Source organism: Quercus lobata, chromosome 4 (assembly GCF_001633185.2).
Source record: "Quercus lobata isolate SW786 chromosome 4, ValleyOak3.0 Primary Assembly, whole genome shotgun sequence".
Taxonomy (NCBI): domain Eukaryota; kingdom Viridiplantae; phylum Streptophyta; class Magnoliopsida; order Fagales; family Fagaceae; genus Quercus; species Quercus lobata.
The window spans coordinates 27,143,204-27,165,531 of NC_044907.1; the positions used below are offsets into that span (position 1 = coordinate 27,143,204).

The 22,328-nt window shown below is 35.8% G+C and overlaps 2 protein-coding genes across 2 annotated transcripts; both read left to right on the forward strand.

The window, feature by feature from the left end:
• Nucleotides 1–2,228: 2,228 nt before the first annotated feature.
• On the forward strand, nt 2,229–6,145 carry LOC115984933. The gene is made up of 4 exons (XM_031107915.1): nt 2,229–3,798; nt 4,071–4,677; nt 4,778–5,018; nt 5,624–6,145. The coding sequence occupies exons 2-4, from the start codon at nt 4,205–4,207 to the stop codon at nt 6,143–6,145; spliced, it is 1,236 nt and encodes a 411-aa protein (XP_030963775.1). The 5' UTR covers nt 2,229–3,798; nt 4,071–4,204.
• Nucleotides 6,146–6,542: 397 nt separating this feature from the next.
• LOC115984934 (eukaryotic translation initiation factor 4G-like) lies at nt 6,543–19,936 on the forward strand. Its single transcript, XM_031107916.1, has 5 exons — nt 6,543–7,716; nt 13,086–13,551; nt 15,662–17,095; nt 19,265–19,459; nt 19,560–19,936. Exons 1-5 carry the CDS (start codon nt 6,543–6,545, stop codon nt 19,888–19,890), a joined length of 3,600 nt encoding a protein of 1,199 aa, XP_030963776.1. The 3' UTR covers nt 19,891–19,936.
• Nucleotides 19,937–22,328: the final 2,392 nt, after the last annotated feature.

The window sequence follows — 22,328 nt, forward strand, 5'->3', positions numbered from 1 at the left end:
TGACTGTGTAGAGTATTGAGCTTATTATCAGAAACATGCCCAAGTTTAAGATGCCAAAGAAATGGCTTAGAAACAACAGGAACATTGGAAACAGAATTTACAAGTGAATCAAAAACAGATTGCAAAATGGAAGAAACTCCTGATATAGATGTGCAATCTGGTGAAACTTGTAGCAAGTAAAGATTGTTGTGCAATTTACCCACTCCAATCGTTTTCCAACATGACAAGTCTTGTATGAAATAAAATTTGGAAAGAAAAACAAGACAACAAGATAGGCATTTTGTTAATTTGCTAACTGAGATTAGGTTGAATGAAAAAGAGGGAACACAAAGAACATTCTCAAGAATTAAGGTGGATGTGATTTGGATAGTGCTTATGTGAGTGACAGTGACTTTCTCACCATTAGGCAATTGAACAAAAGTGGATATAGAACTAGTTATTTTGGTGAATAAGGTGACAAAATGAATTATGTGATCTGTAGCACCAGTATCAAGAACCCAAGTCTCACCATTGAAAGCAGTTTTGTGCACAGGATTAACAGCAAATACAGAATGTTGCATGCTTAAAGTCATACAATCTTGAAACACATGGCAAGTATTACCTGAGGCAATAGTGGAAGTAATTGCAGAATTTGCTGAATGGACACCTTCACAGGAATTAGATGAGAAGGCATGAGTGTTGAGTAGGGAAATCAATTGTTGGCACTGATCAGCAGTAAATGGAAAATTGCCACTACCTAGCTGTGTCTCTCCAGTTTTAGATTGATCACCCTTAAGACTGATCTGATTTGCCATTGGAGCATTTCCCTTTTGCTTATAACCTAGTGGAAAACCAACCAATTTGTAACACTTCTCCTTGATGTGACCAAGCTTGCCACAATAACTGCACATAGGCCTTCCTTTCCCAGCATTGCCTTTGAAATTCTTACCAGAATTACTTGTAAAACCAGAGCTATGAGTAAAGCTTTTATTTTTAACAGCAAGAGCAATTGTTTCAACTGATGAACCCAGATTGAAACTTGAAGATCTTTGCCTTTCTTCTTGAATCACCAAAGAAAATGCCTTGTCTATAGAAGGAGTAGGTTCCATCATGAGAATCTGAGTTCGCACTTGAGAATAAGCATCATTCAATCCATTGAGAAACTGCATCAGTGAATCTTGATGCTGAAGAGAATTGATCTTATCATTTACACCACATGCACACTTGCCACAGGAACAGCAAGGCAAAGGTCTGAAATTTGGCAATTGATCCCACGAAGCTTGAAGCCCTGTGAAGTAGGAGGTGACTGTTGAATCTCCTTGCATCATAGTAGAAATTTGCTTCTGTAGCTGTGAAATTCGTGGTCCATTAGCCTGAGAGAAACGATTCTTGAGTACATTCCAAACTTCAAGAGCTATGTTCCTATAGATCACACTAGCAGTGATATGAGGCGAGACACAATTCAGAATCCAAGAGGAAATCATTGAATTGCACTTAGACCATGCCTTCTTCTCCAGAGGAGTAACTACCATTGAAGCAGTGATTGATCCATCAACAAAACCAAGTTTGCTTTTGGCATCCAAAGCCATCTTCATCGCACGAGCCCAGGTAGGATAATTATCCTCTGTTAATGGTTGTGAAACCAAGATCGCACCAGGTGATTCACCATGATGTAGAAAGAATGGGCTACGAGGATCCTCCATTGGTGAAAGCTCACGCTATGAGGTTGAAGATGAAGCTTGTTGAGGATTGGACGCCATTGAAAGCGATTCTAGCTCTAATACCATGTAAGAATGGAAAACAAGGAGTAATAGAAAGCTAAACAGAGAGCTATGGAAACTGAGAAAAGAGAGAGAGAGAGAGAGAGAGAGAGAGCTTCTGGAAAAACTTTCTGTTATGATTGAGAAGAAAAGAATTGATTTTCGTATCTGTACATAGGTCCTACTTATATACTAACCAGATGCTAACTAAAAGAAAACTAATTTCCCAAACTATGCGCTGGGTAGTTACATCAGGCAGTTACAACATAGCACGTGTGACTCTCACGTGTGAACATAAATAACTAATGCAAACTAAAACTACAGGTAGTATAAGTTCTTGTGTCGTTTTGTGTATAACACTGTCACTTGCTTCACTCTGTTTTACTCCACCAGCACTCCACACCACAATCACTTCACCTCACTGTTTCAGCATCTGCTTCTTGCCTCATTGCTGCTCTAACCTTGACCTTAGTACCTTTACATATGCGTTGCACCCATCTGTTGGAAGTCTTGAACGACTTATTCTATTAAATTTAAAAGACTGTAAGTGTCTTCAGAACCTTCCGCATGAGATCTACTTGAAATCTCTTAAAATTTTAATTCTATCTGGCTGTTCAAAACTCAAGAAGTTTCCAAAGATTGGGAGAAACATGACAAGCATGTTGGAGCTTTATTTGGACAGGACCGCCATAGAAGGACTACCATCATCAATCAAGCATCTAACCAACTTGACTTTATTGAATCTTCAAGACTGTGAAAACCTTTCAAGTTTTCCAAGTGTTATTTGTAGTTTGATCTCTCTTGAAATTCTCATTTTATCAGGATGTAAGGGTCAACCACCACAAGCAAGGTATTTGAGTGGGCTCATTCCCACTTTATCCTCAATCGGTACCACCCTCACTCTTCTCTACACCTATCTCACTGATCGACAACCTGAAGCAGAGCCCATCAGTCTAGTGTTGCCTTTGTCATTCTCAGGATTAAGCTCTTTAGTATCTCTAGATCTAAGTGGCTGTAATCTGTTGGACGGAGCTCTCCCTGATGATCTTAGCTACTTGTTCTCACTAACATCTCTGAACTTGAGGAACAATAATTTTACATGCTTACCTTGTAGCATTTCTCAGCTTTTAAATCTCAAACTTCTTTTCTTGGATCATTGTAGCAAGCTTCAATCATTGCCATATCTTCCATTAAGTACACAATTTGTTTCAGCACAAGGATGTACTTCACTTGAAAATTATTCAAATCAAGTTATTGTTTGGACTTCGGGTGCAGCAAGATTCACTTTTATTAATTGCAATGGCTTGGCTGATGATGAAGGCAAAATTGCTGATGTTCCTTTGCCAAATATACACTTTCAATCATTGTAGCAAAGATACATGGAGGTCTCTCTCTCTCTCTCTCATGCACGCATTGAACATCTTTTTTACTTGTCTTTTAATATTTTGTAGGACCAAATTCTTCAAATTAAAGGCTTTTTCCTGGTTTTACCTCAAATTGAAATTCCAGAGTGGTTCAAGAATAAGGAGTGCGGGCCATCTGTGCGAATCCCATTACCTCCTAATCTGCTCAATAATAGAAGTTGGAAAGGGATCGCTCTTTGTGTAATTTTTGTAGTCCCTCCAAATTTGATAGATGTTTCTCCTGGTCAGGATTCAAAATACTTTCATGAATTTAGTTGTCATTTTGACATGGATGGCAGTCTTTTAAATTGTCCCCTGGTCCTTAAGGTTCCTAAGGAAACATTTGTTGGTTCATTTGGACTTTGGCTTTACATATCACATGCGAGGTTTACAGAACATTTTGACGAAGGGAGTTGCATTAGCTCTTTGATTAGACCAAAAGGCTGGATATTCAGATCAAAATGTGTGGTGCACGAATTCTATACGAGCAAGATATGTTAGAATTTGTACAAAACTCAAGGCAAGAAAATTTCAGGAGCTGTGATGACCTCAGTCGAGGTCATGAAAAATTCATAGAAGATCATATGAGCAGTTCCCAAAGCTATGATCTTAAGCTAAAACAAAAGCTCAATTCACTGCTTTCAACATTGTATCAGGTCTCTTCTTCTATCTCAAGAAACTCCATTTTACCTAAAATTTTATGGGTTTAGGCCCAATTACGTTATGTTAATTCCTCAATTTATCTACTTTTTTCTATATGTGAGACTGTCATTCAGTGCTTATCTAACAAAATTGTCAACTCAGTGGTTATGAAAAAAGTTGTTAAAATTTTTGTCTCTAAACTTATTATTTTTGTATATGTTTGATTGTTTTCCTCTCTCACCATTCTATTGAACATTTGAGCGCCATACATTTATGTATTTTACAGGTAGATTGGGCAAAAAACCATTTGTATGATTATATCTTTCATCAGATTGCACGTCCACCATGCTGGTTCACTCGTACAAACCTTGGGCCCTCCATAGAAATGCCGTTACCTGCAGATGTACATGATAATTCAACATGGTTGGGATTCACTATATTGCTTCGTATTGTATTCAAATGCAAGCTGGTTTCAGTTACAAGCTGCATTCAACAATTTTTCTTCGCTATTCTAGTCTTTCAGCTAGTGATGAAGTTTCTTTTGCATCTTACACAACCTTTCCCCTCTCTACAGACGTTTTTGATGAGTCACCACAAGATTCAGGACGACTTGTGGTATTTTACATACCACGCTGGGGTTTTCAGTTGAAGCAGTGTGATCACATTGGAGCTTCATTTGAAAGCAGTGACCCAACTGTACAATTTGAAATGTGTGGAATTTGTCTTGTATATGAGCAAAATGTCCCAGAGTTTGTGCAATTCCTTGTTGAGTGCATGTTAGGGAGTCTAGATGCCAATCATCAATCTTTTTCCGTAAGTCTTTCATATCAACTTGGAATGATGCAATACTGCAACCATGAAAAAGAAAATTGTTGCCCTTTCTTACCCGAAAGGTTAAATTTAACTGGAAAAGTATTTTGTTACCACACTTCAATGCAATAGATAAATAATTTGCTAGTCAAATATCAGAGATATGTTTTATGATACTTGCAGGAGGCTTGACCCCGACACCATGCGAATGCTTCTACCAAATAATGAAACCATACAAGAGGAGTGTACTTCACGGGAGACATCTTCAAATCAAGTAATTGCTGCAGGCATTTCGAAAAATTCAAGTCGAGGCTCTATTAATTTAGGCATACCATTTGGGAATGGGCAAGATGGAAGTAAGATGTCAGGCCACCTTGAATGTTGGTTTAAACCATATTTGCAGATATATCTCTCTTTCTCATTTGTATCTATATCTATAATATCTAAAATCTCTTAGTAGAATCTTGGGGCTATCCCAAGGTATTTCTTCTTGTAATAATCATACACCTAAGGAAATCGTTAGATAGTCGAAAAGGTTTGAATGTCCTCGTTTCTAAAATAGAAAAAAAAAAAATCCAAAATTTAAAGTGTAACATTTATTGTTGCTATCTTTCTGCTGAACCATATTAGTTACCATGTCATTATTTTCTTTTCATAATTTTTTTTAAATATATAAATATTAATGTATGCAATAACGCATTATACATTTACAACTTATAAAAACTAATTGTAATTTACAAATCATGATAGGATCATTGTTTTTTACTACCTTGACTTTACACATTCTTAAACTTAAATATAAGTTATAATAGAAAATGCATGTAATAGAATTGTGCCACTACATCTGCCTATTTTCAACCCCTTCTTTCTCTTTTAATACTTTTCTTCTCCCTATTCTCCAAAAAAATAAATAAAAAATAAAAAAATAAAAACCTCTTCTTCTCCCTATTAGTCCACTTTACCGATACATTTCTTTGATTATTTCTTCCTAGTATTTTGACTATTCTTTCTCCCCATATGGGTTCTCAGGGTGGAATGCCTAGAAATAGCCCTGCTGCTGATAGGTGGCTGCGTAATGCCAATATTCAACAGAAGGGTTTAATTCCTTCTCCTCATACTCCATTACTGATGATGCACAAAGCTGAGAAGAAGCATGAAGTGGGTAAAGTGACGGATGAGGAACAGGCAAAGCAAAGGCAGTTGAAAGTTATTTTGAACAAGCTAACTCCTCAGAACTTTGATAAACTTTTTGAACAAGTGAAAGCAGTAAACATTGACAATCTTGACACTCTAACTGGTGTCATCTCACAGATCTTTGACAAAGCTTTAATGGAGCCTACTTTCTGTGAAATGTGTGCCAATTTCCCTAGTCAACTTTCTTTGGAATTGCCTGATTTCAGCAAAGACAATGAAAAGATAACTTTTAAGAGGGTGTTTTTGAGCAAGTGCCAGGAGGAATTTGAGAGATGGGAAAGAGAGCTAGAAGAAGCTAATAAAGCTGATGAAGAGGGTGAGATCAAACAGTCTGATGAAGCTAATGATTCGGTTTGAGGACAGAGTGCCTTAAGAAGAAAAGTGCTGAGAGTGTTAAGGCACGTGAGGTTCACATGGAAGAGGTTAGTAAAGATAAGTTGCAGCAGAGATTAATTGATAAGGAGCAGCCAGATGCGGACACGTGTACTTTGAGCGTTAATTAATTCTGCATTTGCCGCCACTGTCCACTGACTCCTTAATTCACGTATCAATTAGTTTTAGAAATTAATTTTTTTTCTGTTTTTCCCTTTTATGCTTGTTTGTACGTATAAAAGCAAAAGCTACTTTGTAAATTCTCATCCAATGAAATAATAATCTTCTATTGACCTTTTCTTCCAGAGAGAAACAGAGAGAGGTAAAGTGAGTGTTTTTCATTGAATGTGATACTGTTTTTCATGGTATCAGAGCTGTAACAATGGCTTCCGTTGATCAAGCTTCTTCGGTTCCTGTACCAGATCCAGTGGATTCTTCAGATTCTAATGAATTGCATCCCGATCCATACTGCTTGAAGAGTGGTGATAATCCTGGTTCTATTCTGGTCACTGAGCTTTTGATTGGACGTGGCAATTATCCATCCTGGTCACGAGCAATGGTTATTGCTCTTACTGCCAAGAACAAAATTGAGTTTATCAATGGTGTTATCAGCAAACCAGAAGCCAATTCTCCACTGTACAAAGCTTGGACTCTTGCGAACACAATGGTTCTTTCTTGGATATACAACTCTGTGAACAAGAACATCAAATCTAGTGTGACGTACAATGAGACTGCTAGGCAGGTCTGGTTGGATCTGAAGCACAGATTTGATCAAGGCAATGCTGCCAGGATCTACTCACTGCAGAAGGCAATTTCTCACATTTCTCAAAACAATCTTTTGGTGAGTGATTACTTCACTAACTTCAAGACACTTTCTGATGAATTGATGAATTGTGATCCTTTGCCTGAATGTTCTTGTGGAGCAATGAGGATTTTGACTGAAAAATTTGAGAAAGATTGTGTGATGAAGTTCTTAATGGGACTGAATGAGAACTATGCTGCAATTCGAACTCAAGTCCTCATGGCTGATCCAATGCCTGATCTGAATAAGGTGTATTCTATGGTTCTTCATGAGGAAATGCAAAAGAACATTAGTTCATCCTCCTCCTCTGAGATTGAAGCAGCTGCTTTGTATTCTAATGTAAGTGCTAAGTCTAATTTGGGGAATAGGTATGGCAATCGAAAGGAAAGGCCAATTTGCAGTCATTGTGGCATTCAAGGGCACATTATTGACAATTGTTACAAGTTACATGGCTATCCGCCTGGATATAAGCCAAAAGGAAAATCATCTTCAGCAAATCAGGTTTCCAATTTCATTGGAAATGATCAATTGGTCATGTCAAATTCTGGTTCCATGTCCACCACTGGTTCACTGGAGCATCAGGCCATGAAGTGCCCTATCACTCAAGAACAATGCCAGCAGCTAATAGCTTTCTTGAACAGCCAGTCTTTGGATGGATCTCAGGTTGGAAGTTCTCATCAGGCAACCAATGTGGTAGCAACAGGTCTTCACTCTCAGGCCATGGTTCAGCACCCTCTAATGCCAAATTTCACAGGTAAGGTTATAACTTCCTCTTGTGCTTCCACCTTAGACCTTTCACATTCCATTTTTTCTTCCCAGAAAGTTAATAGACTAGCTTTTTCTGCTAATAATTGGATATTGGATACTCCATTTTTTCTTCCCAGAAAGTTAATAGACTAGCTTTTTCTGCTAATAATTGGATATTGGATACTGGAGCTAGTGATCATTTTGTTCATTCTGTCACTATCCTTTCTACCATAACTTCCACTATAGAAGCTTATGTTCAATTACCTAATGGAGAGACTGCATTAGTAAGTGCCCGTTTGGTTCCATTTTTTGAGCCCAAAAAGGGCGTTTTCAAAAAAGCTAAACCCAGTTTTGCGTTTGGTAAGCTCAAAACGCAACATTTTTATAAAAGTTGCGTTTTGAACTTTTATAAAAACTGAAGACAAAACGCGCAAGGAAAATGGGGTCTGAGCGGTCCATAAATCAAAACGCGCTATGCGCGTTTTGTTATATTACCGTTGCAATAACCAAAAAGACCGAAATATCCATGCAGTTTGACGCCCCTCATCTCTCATCTGTCTCTTTTTTCTTCGTCTTCCTTTTCTTCTTCCTCTGCTTCTTCACCGGTCTACCCCCACAATCAACAAAACCCATTTCAACCTTTGATATTCCGAACACAGAATCAACAAAACCAAACCAAAAATAACTCAAAATCAACACAAAAACAACTTAAAATCAACTCAAATCCGGAAAACCCATCCCAAACCCAACTCAAAATCAACCCAAAATCCATAGAAAAAAAAAAACCCAAAATCCCAAAATCCTTATGTTTCAATCATCATCATCATCATCATCATCATCATCATCATCTTCTTCTCTGGATTGTGAAAAAAAAAAAGAATAAAGAAGGAAAGACAAAATAAGGAAATAAAGAAAAAGGACGAAAAAAGAGATGCAGAGATGCAGAGACTTCTTCATCATCATCATCATCTTCATCTTCTTCATCATCATCATCTTCATCTTCTTCATCATCATCATTAGCTTTTGAAGTGTCAAAAAAAAAAAAAGAGATGCAGAGACCTTGAGCCGGCTTGAGGGATGAGAGGGGTTTGAAGTGTGTGGAAGATTCTGGAGTGGAGTGGAGTGTGAAGTGGAAGGGAGAAATAAGGAAATAAAGAAAAAAAAAGTAGGGGCACGTGTGTGGAGGAAGTGGCAGGAAAAGAGAGGAAATAAGGAAATAAAGAAAAAAAAATGGAGGGTACGTGTGTGGTGGAGAAAAAAAGAGGGAAAAAAAAGAAAGAAATATGGATAAAAATATAAAATAAAATAAGGGAAACATAAAATAAAGAATAAGAAATTAAAATTGAGAAATATTGTTACAATATTTTCACAATAAATTTTAAGTGGTATGTTATTATTAATTAATATTGGTGAGAAAAAAATAATTTGTTTAGAAATTGAAAAAAAATAATTATAATAGCACGTTCAAATTAAAATCAGTATAAATTATCACAATACTTTTACAATAAATCTTAAGTGGTAAATTATTATTAGCTAATATTGGTGATAAAAAAATAATTTCACAATATTGATTTAAGTATGAAATAAACTCTCTTATATACATTGTCCTTTTTGGTAATTTATCTTTCAAACTGCCACTTTTATAAGTGTTAGCCAAACACTCAGCTTTTTCAAAAAGCACTTTTTAACAGCTTTTACCAAACACTTAACTTTTTGAAAAAGCACTTTTTCATTATGCACTTTTTGAAAACTCCACTTTTTCATTATGCATTTTTTCAAAAAGCTGAACCAAACTCACCCTAAGTCACATTGGCACTGTCATTATCTCAGAACATTTAATCCTTGAAAATGCCTTGGCTGTTCCTTCTTTTCACTTCAATCTCATTTCTGTTAGTCAATTGGTCAAGTCCTTGACTTGTTGTTTCATCTTTCTTGATGATATGTGTTTTATCTAGGACCTTCTTCACTGGAAGATGATTGGTCTGGGTAAAGAACTTTAGGGACTTTACTTTCTCCAAGACACCGCAACACAGTGCTCTTTTCAGATTACTGCTTTTTTACCTTCCATTGCATCAGCTGTTTGAACTGATCTTTAGCACATCAGATTGGGTCATCCTTCTGATCAGAAATTGTACATATTGAATATAACTATGCCTATTGTTTCTTGTAATAATAATGAACCTTGTATGGTCTGCCCTTTGGCAAAACAAAAGAAATTACCTTTTCCTGCTAGTCAGCATGTTGTGGAATGTGCCTTTGCTTTAATACATATTGACATTGGGGGTCCATTTTCCATTCCTATAATTGATGGTTATAGATTCTTCTTAACAATAGTTGATGATTACACTAGATGTACTTGGCTTTATCATTTAAGGTTCAAGATTGAATGTCAATCAATTTTAAGAAATTTTTGTTCTATGGTTGAAACACAATTTGACCTCAAAGTTAAGATCATTAGACCAGACAATGCAGCTGAATTTGTGATGAAATCTTTTTATCAAGAAAAAGGAATTATTCATCAGTTGAGCTGTGTTCAAACTCTACAACAAAATTCTATTGTTAAGAGGAAGCATCAACACCTCTTATATGTAGCAGCTTATCTGATTAATAGGTTACCTTCTTCTCCTTTGAATTACAAAACCCCTTATGAAATGCTTTTCAAAAAACCACTCTCCTATTCTCACTTAAAGGTTTTTGGTTGTTTGTGTTTTGCTTCTACTCTTTCTCATAATAGGCACAAATTTGCTCCTAGAGCTAAGAAATGTGTTTTCTTAGGCTATCCATCTGGCATTAAAGGATATAAAGTTCTGGATATTGACACCTATACCTCCTTTATTTCAAGGGATGTTGTTTTTCATGAAACAATTTTTCCCTTTGCCTTTGCTTCTGTTCAAGTAGATTTAGATTTCCTTGTTTTTCCTAAACCTATTTTGGATTGTGAATCTGATCCTATATTTGATAGTACTGAGCATTTTGAGTATGATGACTCTCCTCCAATTCATGATTCTGCTTCTATTGTTCATCCCGAGACTGATACACCTATTACATCTCCTACTATTGCCTCTACTCCTAATCAACTTCATGATTCTTTTGTTTCTGATATACCTTCTTCAAGTACACGATCAGCTCCTGTTTCTAATGATATCATAGCTCAGCCATCTATTCCTACTGACATCATAGCTCCACCTCTTAGAAGGTCTACCAGATCTCACAAACCCCCTATTTACCTACAAGACTATTTATGTAAGTCTTCTGCTCTTGTTCCAATTGCTGGCAAGCCTTATGACATTAGGTGTCATCTCACCTATGCCAAACTTTCCACCAAGTACAAGTCCTTTGCTTTAGCAATTTCCAATCCTAACTCTGAACCTGCTTTCTATCATGAAGCTGTGAAATTTTCTCATTGGAGGGCTGCCATGCAGGCAGAGATTGAAGCTCTTGAAGCTAACAATACTTGGTCTGTTTGTGCCTCTTCCACCTAGTAAGGTTGCCAATGGTTCAAAATGGGTTTAAAAAGTGAAATATCACTCAGATGGCACCATTGAAAGATACAAGGCCAGGCTAGTGGCCAAAAGATATACACAGAAGGCAGGCATTGACTATAATGAGACATTCTCTCCTGTGGTTAAGTTCATTACTATAAGGTTGGTTCTTACTTTAGTTGCTGTGAAACAATGGCACGTCCTTCAGTTTGATGTCAACAATGCATTTCTGCATGGTGACTTGCTTGAAGATGTTTATATGTCCCCTCCATTGGGGTTTCACAGCAAGGGGGAGACAGAAGGTAAGGGGGAGTTTGTTCAGGGTGCTCAAGGTCCTTTAGTTTGCAAACTAAACAAATCTTTGTATGGTTTGAAGTAGGGCATCCAGGCAATGGTTTGCCAAACTTTCTAATGCTATCTTAGAATTGGGTTTTGTTCAATCTAAAGCTAACTATTCACTTTTTACCTTTACTAAAGGTTCTGTTTTTGTAGCACTGCTGGTATATGTGGATGACATACTCTTGACTGGAAATGATGAGTCCTATATTACTCATTTGAAGGGCATGCTAGACACTAGGTTCAAGCTCAAGGACTTAGGGCCTGTTCAATATTTCTTGGGGATAGAAGTAGCTAGAAGCAAGACAGGAATAGCTCAAAACCAAAGGAAGTATGCATTAGAGATTCTGCAATACACTGGCTTAGCTGGTTCTAAGCCTTTCAATACACCCATGGAGCAAAATATTAAGCTGTCTAAAACCAGTGGGGTTCTATTAAAGGATCTTACACAGTTTAGAAGATTTATTGGAAGGCTAATGTACCTTACCATAACTAGACCAGACATAACATATGCAATACACTTGCTCAGCCAATACCTTAGTAAACCAAGAGAGCCACACTTGAAGGCAGCCTTTAGGATTGTGAAGTACATCAAAGGATCACCAGGGCAAGGTCTTTTTCTTTCCAACAATACAGAATTGCACTTAAAGGCATTCTATGATGCAGACTGGGCTGGATGTCCAGACACTCATAGGTCCCTAATAGGCTATTGTGTCTATCTAGGGGAGTCCCTAATCTCCAGGAGGTCAAAGAAGCAAGGTACTGTTTCAAGAAGTTCAGCAGAAGCTGAATATAGGGCCATGGCTTCAACTACTTATGATATTGTGTGGCTGAAGCAGCTGTTGAAGGACCTTCATATAGAGCACAAAAGGCCAGCACTATTGTATTGCGATAATCAAGCAGCTCTTCACATAGCTGCCAATCCTGTATTCCATGAGCGCAACAAACACATTGAAATAGATTGTCATTTGGTTAGGGAAAAGATACAGAGAGGCATCATCAAAACTTTTCATATTGCAGGGGTTAATCAAAATGTAGACATATTTACTAAACCCCTGGGATTTCCAGCTTTTTCAAAGTTGGTAGCAAAGTTAGGAATGATAGATATCTACAAACCTGCTGCAGAATCAATAGAGGTTCAAGGTAGCCAATCAACCACAGCAGCAGTGGCTACCTTGAGGGGGAGTATTAAGAAGAAAAATAAGAAGAAAAGTGCTGAGAGTGTTGAGGCACGTGAGGTTCACATGGAAGAGGTTAGTAAAGATAAGTTGCAGCAGAAATTAGTTGATAAGGAGCAGCCAGATGCAGACACGTGTACATTGAGCATTAACTAATTATGCATTTGCAGCCACTGACTCCTTAATTCACGAATCAATTAGTTTTAGAAGTTAATTTTTTCTGTTTTTCCCTTTTATACTTGTTTGTACATATAAAAGTAAAAGCTACTTTGTAAATTCTCATTCAATGAAATAATAATCTTCTATTTACCTTTTCTTCCAGAGAGAAACAGAGAGAGGTAAAGTGAGTGTTTTTCATTGAATGTGATACTGTTTTTCAGTTCCCTTGCCTCAAAGACCTATTGGTGATGATTCTATTACACTTGGACCTCAAGGTGGTCTTGCAAAAGGAATGTCAATTACAGGACCACCAGCAATGTCAAGTGCTCCTGCAGCTGAAATATCTCCTGGTGCTGCAGACTCCCGAAGAATGGCAGTTGGCTTGAATGGTTACAGTATGGTGTCGGAGCGGACAACTTATGGCCCAAGAGAGGAACTTGTTCCAAGATATATTCCGGATAGATTTGCTGCTCCAGCAGCTTATGACCAATCAAGCCCTCAAGAGCGTTATGTAAATTTTGGTCGCAGAGACCTAAGGAATCCTGATCGGAGTTTTGATAGATCCGTTGTCACTTCACCAACATCACACATGGAGGGAGCAGCTGTTCCCCAAAATGTTCCTTCAGAAAAGTTGCCTGAAGAACGCCTTAAAGATATGTCCATTGCAGTAATTAAAGAATTTTACAGGTATCTCCTTTCCTATGCATGCTTCTATCTTCCTGTTTATTCCAGTTCTTATTCTCTAAGTTAACTTTAGAGAAACTAGCATCATATGTATGCTAGTGTAAGGTTTATGCGTTATGTTTCAACTTCCATATTGTTTGATTACTTCATTCAACTACTGAGTTGTTTGCTTATTATACTTTGCAACTGATGTCCATAGCACTGAGTGTTGTCAAATGAAGTATTATGGCTATCCTTTCCTTTGTGCTTTTTTTTTTTTTTTTCTTTTTTTTTTTTTTTGGGGTATGGATTTATTATACTTTGCAACTGATGTCCATAATGTTGTGTTGTCAAATGAAGTAATATAGCTATCCTTCCCTTTCTGTTTATTTGTTTTGTATGGATAGGAGATAGGATTAGTATTTCAATTTATTCCCGTGGAACTTTGGAGGAGAAAAAAATTGAGCTAAAAGTTCAAATAAATTGAGATGTCCAGTTACTTATCAAGAAAAAAAAATTTGAGATGTCCAGTTTATTTGTTTTGAGACTTCTTCTATGAATGTGGTGGCAAAAAGTGTTTTGATGGCTCCTTGGGTACAAATGCTTATCACATTTGGACCTGAGGAGGGTGGAATGATAAAATGGCAGCTTTGGAAATAAGCATGTTGCATTAGATTGTTTAGATGTGGAAGTAACTATTTGTGCCGACTTGTACAACTAGTTATTTTTAATGGGGATTTTCTTGGTTTCAATTGATGTGAACTTGAGCTTGTTTCTTCCACCCTGTTCTCCACACCCCCCCCCCCCCCCCCGTTTTTTTCTCTTCTTAAAACCAAATAGCTAGTCCAATTACCCCAATTTTGGCTGACAACAAATTATGGGATTCTATCAAGTAGATCATGGTTCTAATTCCTCTACCATGGCAATATTGTAACTGTGATTTAATCTAACTTTGTTCTCTTAAGAATTGTCTTTTGCAATTCATTTGTCACTTCCAAACTTGTTTCACCAGCATTTTCCCCCCAATTAGTTTGGGAAGAATCTTAGCCTGCTTTTACGGAAAGTACTAATAGAAAATATTGGGTTTGTTTGGAACTGTTGTCTGAGCTTTAAAAGACATGCACAACAAATCATTTGGTTTCCTTCTTTTTTTTTTTTGGTTGGGATGGGGATGGGGATGGGGAGATATGGATTTTTGAAAACTGTAACACCAAATGACTGTTTTGAAAGCACCAAAATGGTGTCTTCTGAAATTGGTTTGTGTTTTCACAACCACCAAATTGTAGTCCCAAATATATTTGGATTGGCTATGAATCCTCAACAATCTAGACAGTGTTGGACACGTCTATTTTATTCTATCAGAAGTACAGTTTTTAGAAACTTTTTTTGAAAGGGTAAAATTTATGTACAGTACATAAAGTTCCCCAATTAAATTTAAACACTTTGGTGTATCGAATTTGATTATCCTTGGAAAAGATGACATTGTTTGTGTTTTATTGGTCAATACAACTAGGTGTTTGAATTTAATTGGGAAACCTAAGATATTGCACCTAAGATACACATAAACTAAGGACTAGGTTATGAGTAATATTTCTTATAATTGTGTGGTAATGCTTTGTCATATGTTAAGTTTTTCTAAAATGATTGACCTATAATAAAAAAATAAAAAAATAAAAAGATTTTCTAAAATGATTTAGATGAGACTATGTGAACCTTATATTAGTTAATAAATTCCATGGCAGTGCCATTTTTATTTTATTTTTTTTTCCTGGCTGGTTCTATTTTCTACGAGGGGTTCGTTGATTCATTTCTGAGGCATTTGAATATTCATTATATTTTTGGCTTTCAAAGTAAAGAGACAGAATAAATAATATGTAGTAGTTGTTAACCTGCTGTTTGAATTAGGTTTTTGGCAAAAGTGAAGGTCATTTTATTACTTTTTCTAGTTGTTTGGTTTCGGGTAATCTTTTAGGAAGGATTCCTGAGCATTCTTGTGTTTGGTTGTAAATGGCTTAAGGGAATTCAGATGCCTGTAGTTTTAGCTGTTGGCATGGTTGTTTATTTATAATATAGATTCCATAGGTCATTCTGTTGTATTTATCAATATATTGAACAAAAGTCATTCAACTTTTAGTGCCAGAGACGAGAAGGAAGTCAAATTGTGCATAAGAGACATGAATGCCCCAAGCTTTGATAAACTTTTCGAACAAGTGAAAGCTGTAAACATTGACAATCCTGACACTCTAATTTGTGTCGTCTCACAGATCTTTGACAAAGCTTTAATGGAACCTTCTTTCTGTGAAATGTATGCCAATTTCTGTAGTCATCTTTCCGTGGAATTGCCTGATTTCAGCAAAGACAATGAAAAGATAACTTTTAAGAGGGTGCTTTTGAAGAAGTGCCAGGAGGAATTTGAGAGAGGGGAAAGAGAGCAAGAAGAAGCTAATAAAGCTGATGAAGAGGGTGAGATCAAACAGTCTGCAGAGGAAAGAGAAGAAAAGAGAATTAAGGCTCGAAGACGAATGTTGGGTAACATTAGATTAATTGGGGAGTTGTACAAGAAGAAAATGTTGACTGAGCGAATAATGCACGCATGCATCCAGAAGTTGCTTGGTCAGTATGATAATCCTGATGAAGAAGATATTGAAGCTTTGTGCGAATTGATGAGTACTATTGGAGAGATGATCGATCATTCCAAAGCCAAGGAGAATATGGATGCATATTTTGAGAGAATGAAGGCGTTCTCCAACAATATGAATTTATCTTCTAGGGTCAGGTTCATGTTGAAGGATTCAATTGAATTGAGAAAGAATAAATGGCAACAGCGGAGGAAAGTTGAAGGGCCGAAAAAGATTGAGGAAGTGCACCGAGATGCTGCTCAAGAACGACAGGCACAAACTAGCAGGCTGGGGGGTCGAGGAAGTATCAACACTTCAACAAGAAGGACACCTATGGATTTTGGTTCAAGAGGGTCAACTATGTTGTCTCCCTCAAGTGCGCAGATGGGTGGTTTCCGTGGCCTGCCTAGTCAGGTTCGTGGATTGGGTGGTCAAGATGTTCGGTTTGAGGACAGAGTGCCTTATGAGGCTAGGACCTTATCTGTTCCCTTGCCTCAAAGACCTATTGGTGATGATTCTATTACTCATGGACCTCAAGGTGATCTTGCAAGAGGAATGTCAATTAGAGGACCACCAGCAATGTCAAGTGCTCCTGCAGCTGAAATATCTCCTGGTGCTGCAGACCCTCGAAGAATGGCAGTTGGCTTGAATGGTTACAGTATGGTGTCGGAGCGGACAACTTATGGCCCAAGAGAGGAACTCATTCCAAGATATATTCCGGATAGATTTGCTCCCCCAGCAGCTTATGACCAATCAAGCCCTCAAGAGTGTAATGTAAATTTTGGTAACAGAGACCTAAAGAATCCCGATCAGAGTTTTGATAGATCAGTTGTCACTTCACCAACTCCACGCATGGAGGGAGCAGCTGTTCCCCAAAATGTTCCTTCAGAAAAGCTGCCTGAAGAACGGCTTAAAGATATGTCCATTGCAGCAATTAAAGAATTTTACAGGTATCTTCATGTCCTATGCATGCATCTATCTTCCTGTTTATTCCAGTTCTTTTTCTCTAAGTTAACTTTAGAGAAACTAGCATCATATGTATGCTAGTGTAAAGTTTGTGTTATGTTTCAATTTCCATATTGTTTGATTACTTGATTCAAGTACTGAGTTATTTGCTTATTATACTTTGCAACTGATGTCCATAGCGTTGAGTGTTGTCAAATGAAGTATTATGGCTATCCTTTCCTTTGTGCTTTTTTTTTTTTCATTTTTCTTTTTTCTTTTTTTTCTTTTTTTTTTGTATGGGTTTATTATACTTTGCAACAGATGTCCATAATGTTGTGTTGTCAAATGAAGTAATATAGCTATCCTTCCCTTTCTGCCTATTTATTTTGTATAGATAGGAGATAGGATTAGTATTTCAATTTATTCCCGTGGAACTTTAGAGAAGAGAAAAAAATTGAGCTAAAAGTTCAAATAAATTGAGATGTCCAGTTACTTGCCCAAATAAATAAATAAATAATAAGTAAATCAATTTGAGATGTCCAGTTTATTTGTTTTGAGACTTCTTTTATGAATGTGGTGGCAAAAAGTGTTTTGATGGCTCCTTGGGTACTGCTTATCACATTTGGACCTGAGGAGGGTGGAATGATAAAATGGCAGCTTTGGAAATGAGCATGTTTCATTAGATTGTTTAGATGTGGAAGTAACTATTTGTGCCGACTTGACCAAAGAGCTAGTCCAATTACCCCAATTTTTGGCTGACAACAAATTATGGGATTCTATCAAGTAGATCATGGTTCTAATTCCTCTACCATGGCAATATTGTAACTGTGATTTAATCTGACTTTGTTCTCTTAAGAATTGTCTTATGCAATTCATTTGTCATTTGTCACTTCCAAACTTGTTTCACCAGCATTTTCCCCCCAATTAGTTTGGGAAGAATCTTAGTCTGCTTTTACGGAAAGTACTAATAGTAAATATTGGGTTTGTTTGGAACTGTTGTCTGAGCTTTAAAAGACTTGCATGACAAATCATTTGGTTTCCTTTTTTTTTTTTTTGGTTGGGATGGGGGTGGGGAGATATGGATTTTTGAAAATTGTAACACCAAATGACTGTTTTGAAAGCACCAAAATGGTGTTTTCTGAAATTGGTTTGTGTTTTCACAACCACCAACTTGTAGTCCCAAATATTTTTGGATTGGCTATGAATCCTCAAAAATCTAGACGGTGCCGGACACGTCTGTTTAATTCTGTTAGAAGTCATGTTTTCTATTACGTCATTAATTGAAATGTCCAAATTGTTTTGTGTTTTAAGTTTAAGATAGATAAAACCGTTGAAAACATCTTATTTTATATGCTTTTTCTTTTTCTTTTTTGTGGGAGTTGGGGGGGTGGGGGGAGTTTTTAGAAACTTTTTTTGAAAGGATAAATTTTAGATATAGTACATTAAGTTCCCCAATTAAATTATAAACACTTGGGTGTATCAAATTTGATTATCCTTGGAAAAGATGACATTGTTTTTGTTTTATTGGTCAATGCAACTAGGTGTTTGAATTTAATTGAGGAACTTAAGGTACTGCACCTAAGGTACACATAAACTAATGACTAGGTTATGATTAATATATCTTATAATTGTGTGGTAATGCTTTGTCATATGTTAAGTTTTTCTAAAATGATTGACCTATAATTTAAAAAAAAAAAAAAAAAAGATTTTCTAAAATGATTTAGATGAGACTAAGTGGACCTTATATTAGTTAATAAATTCCATGGCAGTGCCGTTTTTATTTTATTTTTTTGCCTGGCTAGTTCTATTTTCTACGGGGGGTTCGTTGATTCATTTCTGAGGCATTTGAATATTCATTATATTTTTGGCTTTCAAAGTAAAGAGACGGAATAAATAATATATGGTAGTTGTTTACCTGCTGTTTGAATTAGTTTTTTGGCAAAAGTGAAGGTCATTTTATTACTTTTTCTAGTTGTTTGGTTTAGGGTAATCTCTTAGGAAGGATTCCCGAGCATTCTCATGTTTGGTTGCAAATGGCTTAAGGGAATTCAGATGCCTGTAGTTTTAACTGTTGGCATGGTTGTGATATATAGCCTTGTTATTTATAGTATAGATTCCATAGGTCATTCTGTTGTATTTATCGATATATTGAATGAAAGTCATTCAACTTTCAGTGCCAGAGACGAGAAGGAAGTCGAATTGTGCATAAGAGACATGAATGCCCCAAGCTTCCATCCATCAATGGTATCTCTATGGGTCACAGATTCATTTGAGAGGAAGGACATGGAAAGGGATGTTTTGACTAAGCTTCTAGTCAATCTTACGAAGTCTCGTGATGGTGTTCTGAATCAAGCCCAGCTCATCAAAGGGTAAAAAATATCTAACAATTTGTCAATCATGGTTGTATTTGTCTGTCATTTATATTTGGTGTTTTATTTACTTGCTGCTGTTTTTCTCCCATCTGGCCAGGTTTGAATCTGTTATGACTAATCTGGAGGATGCCGTAAATGATGCCCCAAGAGCTCCAGAGTTTCTTGGTCGTCTCTTTGCGGAAGTCATTACAGAAAATGTGGTCCCTTTGAGTGAGATTGGGCGGCTAATATACCAAGGAGGAGCGGAGCCAGGTTGTCTGCTAGAATTGGGGCTTGCAGCAGATGTTCTTGGAAGCACCTTGGAGGTAATGAAATCAGAGAAAGGAGATTCTGTCTTAAACGAACTATGCAAAAGCTCCAATTTGCGCATAGAGGATTTTCGACCTCCGAATCCTAACAGGTCAAGGAAATTAGATAAATTTATTTAGAGGATAGTGATGCTCGTTGTATCTTTTAAGGAAAGGAAAAAAAAAATGAAAGAGGAATTATTCTCTAGTGCTTTAGGGTACTTAGTAATATCCAAGAAATATTTTTCTGTGGGTGGGTGGGGATTATATATTGGGTTTCTTTATCCATGTCTTAATATTATTCTTGAAATGTTAACTGCAATTATGAAAGGTCCAATTGAGCATCGGAATTTTAAGTTTCCAACTTTCATTTTATTTGTTGGTTTTGTTGTGTTATGAGATGGATCTCGTTACAGTTTGAGCTATATAGCATCATATCGGTCATTATCGAGTGAATAAGTACGTGTTTATTGCTTATAAAATGTCACACAATTTGACTAATTTATCTTAGGATCAAATATTTTATTAAACTTTGTTATAAGATCTCTACATTAAACTAGAAATCATCATTTCGGAGTTTTTAATAATACTTTCACAATGATTTTTGAGTATCAGTTTTTAAAACCTGAATGCAGAAGCCCCCTAACAATGTAGTATGTAGGAGAGAGCATGTAATTAAATACTGGATTTGGTGAAATCTATAAGGAATTGGGAGTTTAAAAGTTTATAATTTCACAATAAATTAATATTTTATCTAGAATAAAATTCTTTTAGATATGAACGAAATACCTTACATCAAATGAGTGGTGTGTAGTGTAAGTCCTTTAAATGAGTGCTCTTCTTTCCCCTCTAACTCAATATATATATATATATATATATATATTAGAATTTTCCTTCAAATGTGAGTAAAATACATGCGAATGGTTTCTCTCTTTTACCAATTCTATGATTAAATCACATGTTCTTTATTGGTAATTAGGTGCAATACACTAATCAATTTTAGTAAAAAAAAAAAAAAATACGAAACAATTTAAGGAGAGAATAGGAGTGAACATTGGTCACAAGCTAGGCGGGATTGGCTTCGACTTAGAGCATCAGTCCCAAGTGATTCGTGTTCACCCCGAATATTATATTAACACTAGCCGCGAATCCGTACGTTACGCGTGATAATTATTTTTATGGTGGTTTTATTAAAAAAAATTTACAATTTAAACTAATCTAATAATGAGTAATATATTTCGTAATTATATTTTTATTTATTATAGAAACAATCATAAATGTAATATAGAAACAATCCAAAACACCAAAAAAACGTAAACTAAAAAAAATTAATAAAACTTAACAATGATTAATTGAACCAATATTAGGATAAAATTTTGTTTTTGATAATCTATTAAGGTTATTTTCTTTGTAGAAATTACAATTTTGGCTGCCCAAAACATATTATCAAATAAACAATTATTAGCAAAATCTAAGAATTAAATTTCTATACATGCATTGTTATAAAATAATAATAATAAAAATAAAATTGCAAAAGTTAAAATTTGTCACCTATCCGATTATTTTTCGTTGGGCTAACCTTTGCTTTTCTTTAAATAAATAGCATTATAGAGTACTTCTAATACAACTATTAAGAGTACTTTGTCCACCACAAAGGATTAGAAAATAAACCAAAATTAGTAAAGTCTCATAGTTTAATATCTAAATTGAGCACTATAAAAAATCATACTATATAACATAATAAATACCAAATTATTCAAATCATGCTATGTAATAGAATAATATTACATTTTTATATGCTATATTTAATTCTTTAGAACGCAATAGGATAACATTTAACAATTAAAGAGAATAAAAAATAAAAACAACAACAGCAATTTAAAAAACAAAACTAAATCACAATTTAAAAAAAAAAAAAAAACTAAATCGCATTAACCCAAAATAGAGCTTTAAAGAATATAAAAAAAAAAATCAACCTAAAGTAGAGATGCAAGAAAAATAAAAATAAAAAATCCACCAAAAAATTTAGAGAGAGAGAGAGAGAGAGGGAGGGAACCTTTTCTTTGGTGAAGGAAAACTATGCATAGAATAGAAGAGATAGTGACAAATTTATAGTAAAAGGGTGTGAATAAGAAAAGACAAAAATAATGAAAGATGAAGGGAAAGAGGAAGAATGGTATTAATGTAGAGGGTAGTGGGGAGATGAAAAGATTGAAGAAGTAGTGGGGAGATGAAATGGTAAGAGAGAGAGAAAGGTTGGAGAAGAGAAGTATTTTGCACTATGAAAGGCTTCAATGTTTTGTTTTTTGTTTTTTTCCTTTAAGCTTAAAAGGCTTACACAAAACCGTAAAGTTGAACTGAAAAGGATTTGGGTTTGGCTTAATAGTGGAACTAAATAAATAAGAGGTGGGCTGAATTAATCATACAGATTTATTATAGGGTGATAGTGGAAGTAAATAAATAAGTAATGGGCTGCATTTATAGGGCTAAAAATTGTAAAAACCATTTTAAAATTGTAGGAAAAATTATATTTTAAAAAAGAAAAGTAAAAAAAAGAATGACGTGGCAGCTGATGTGGC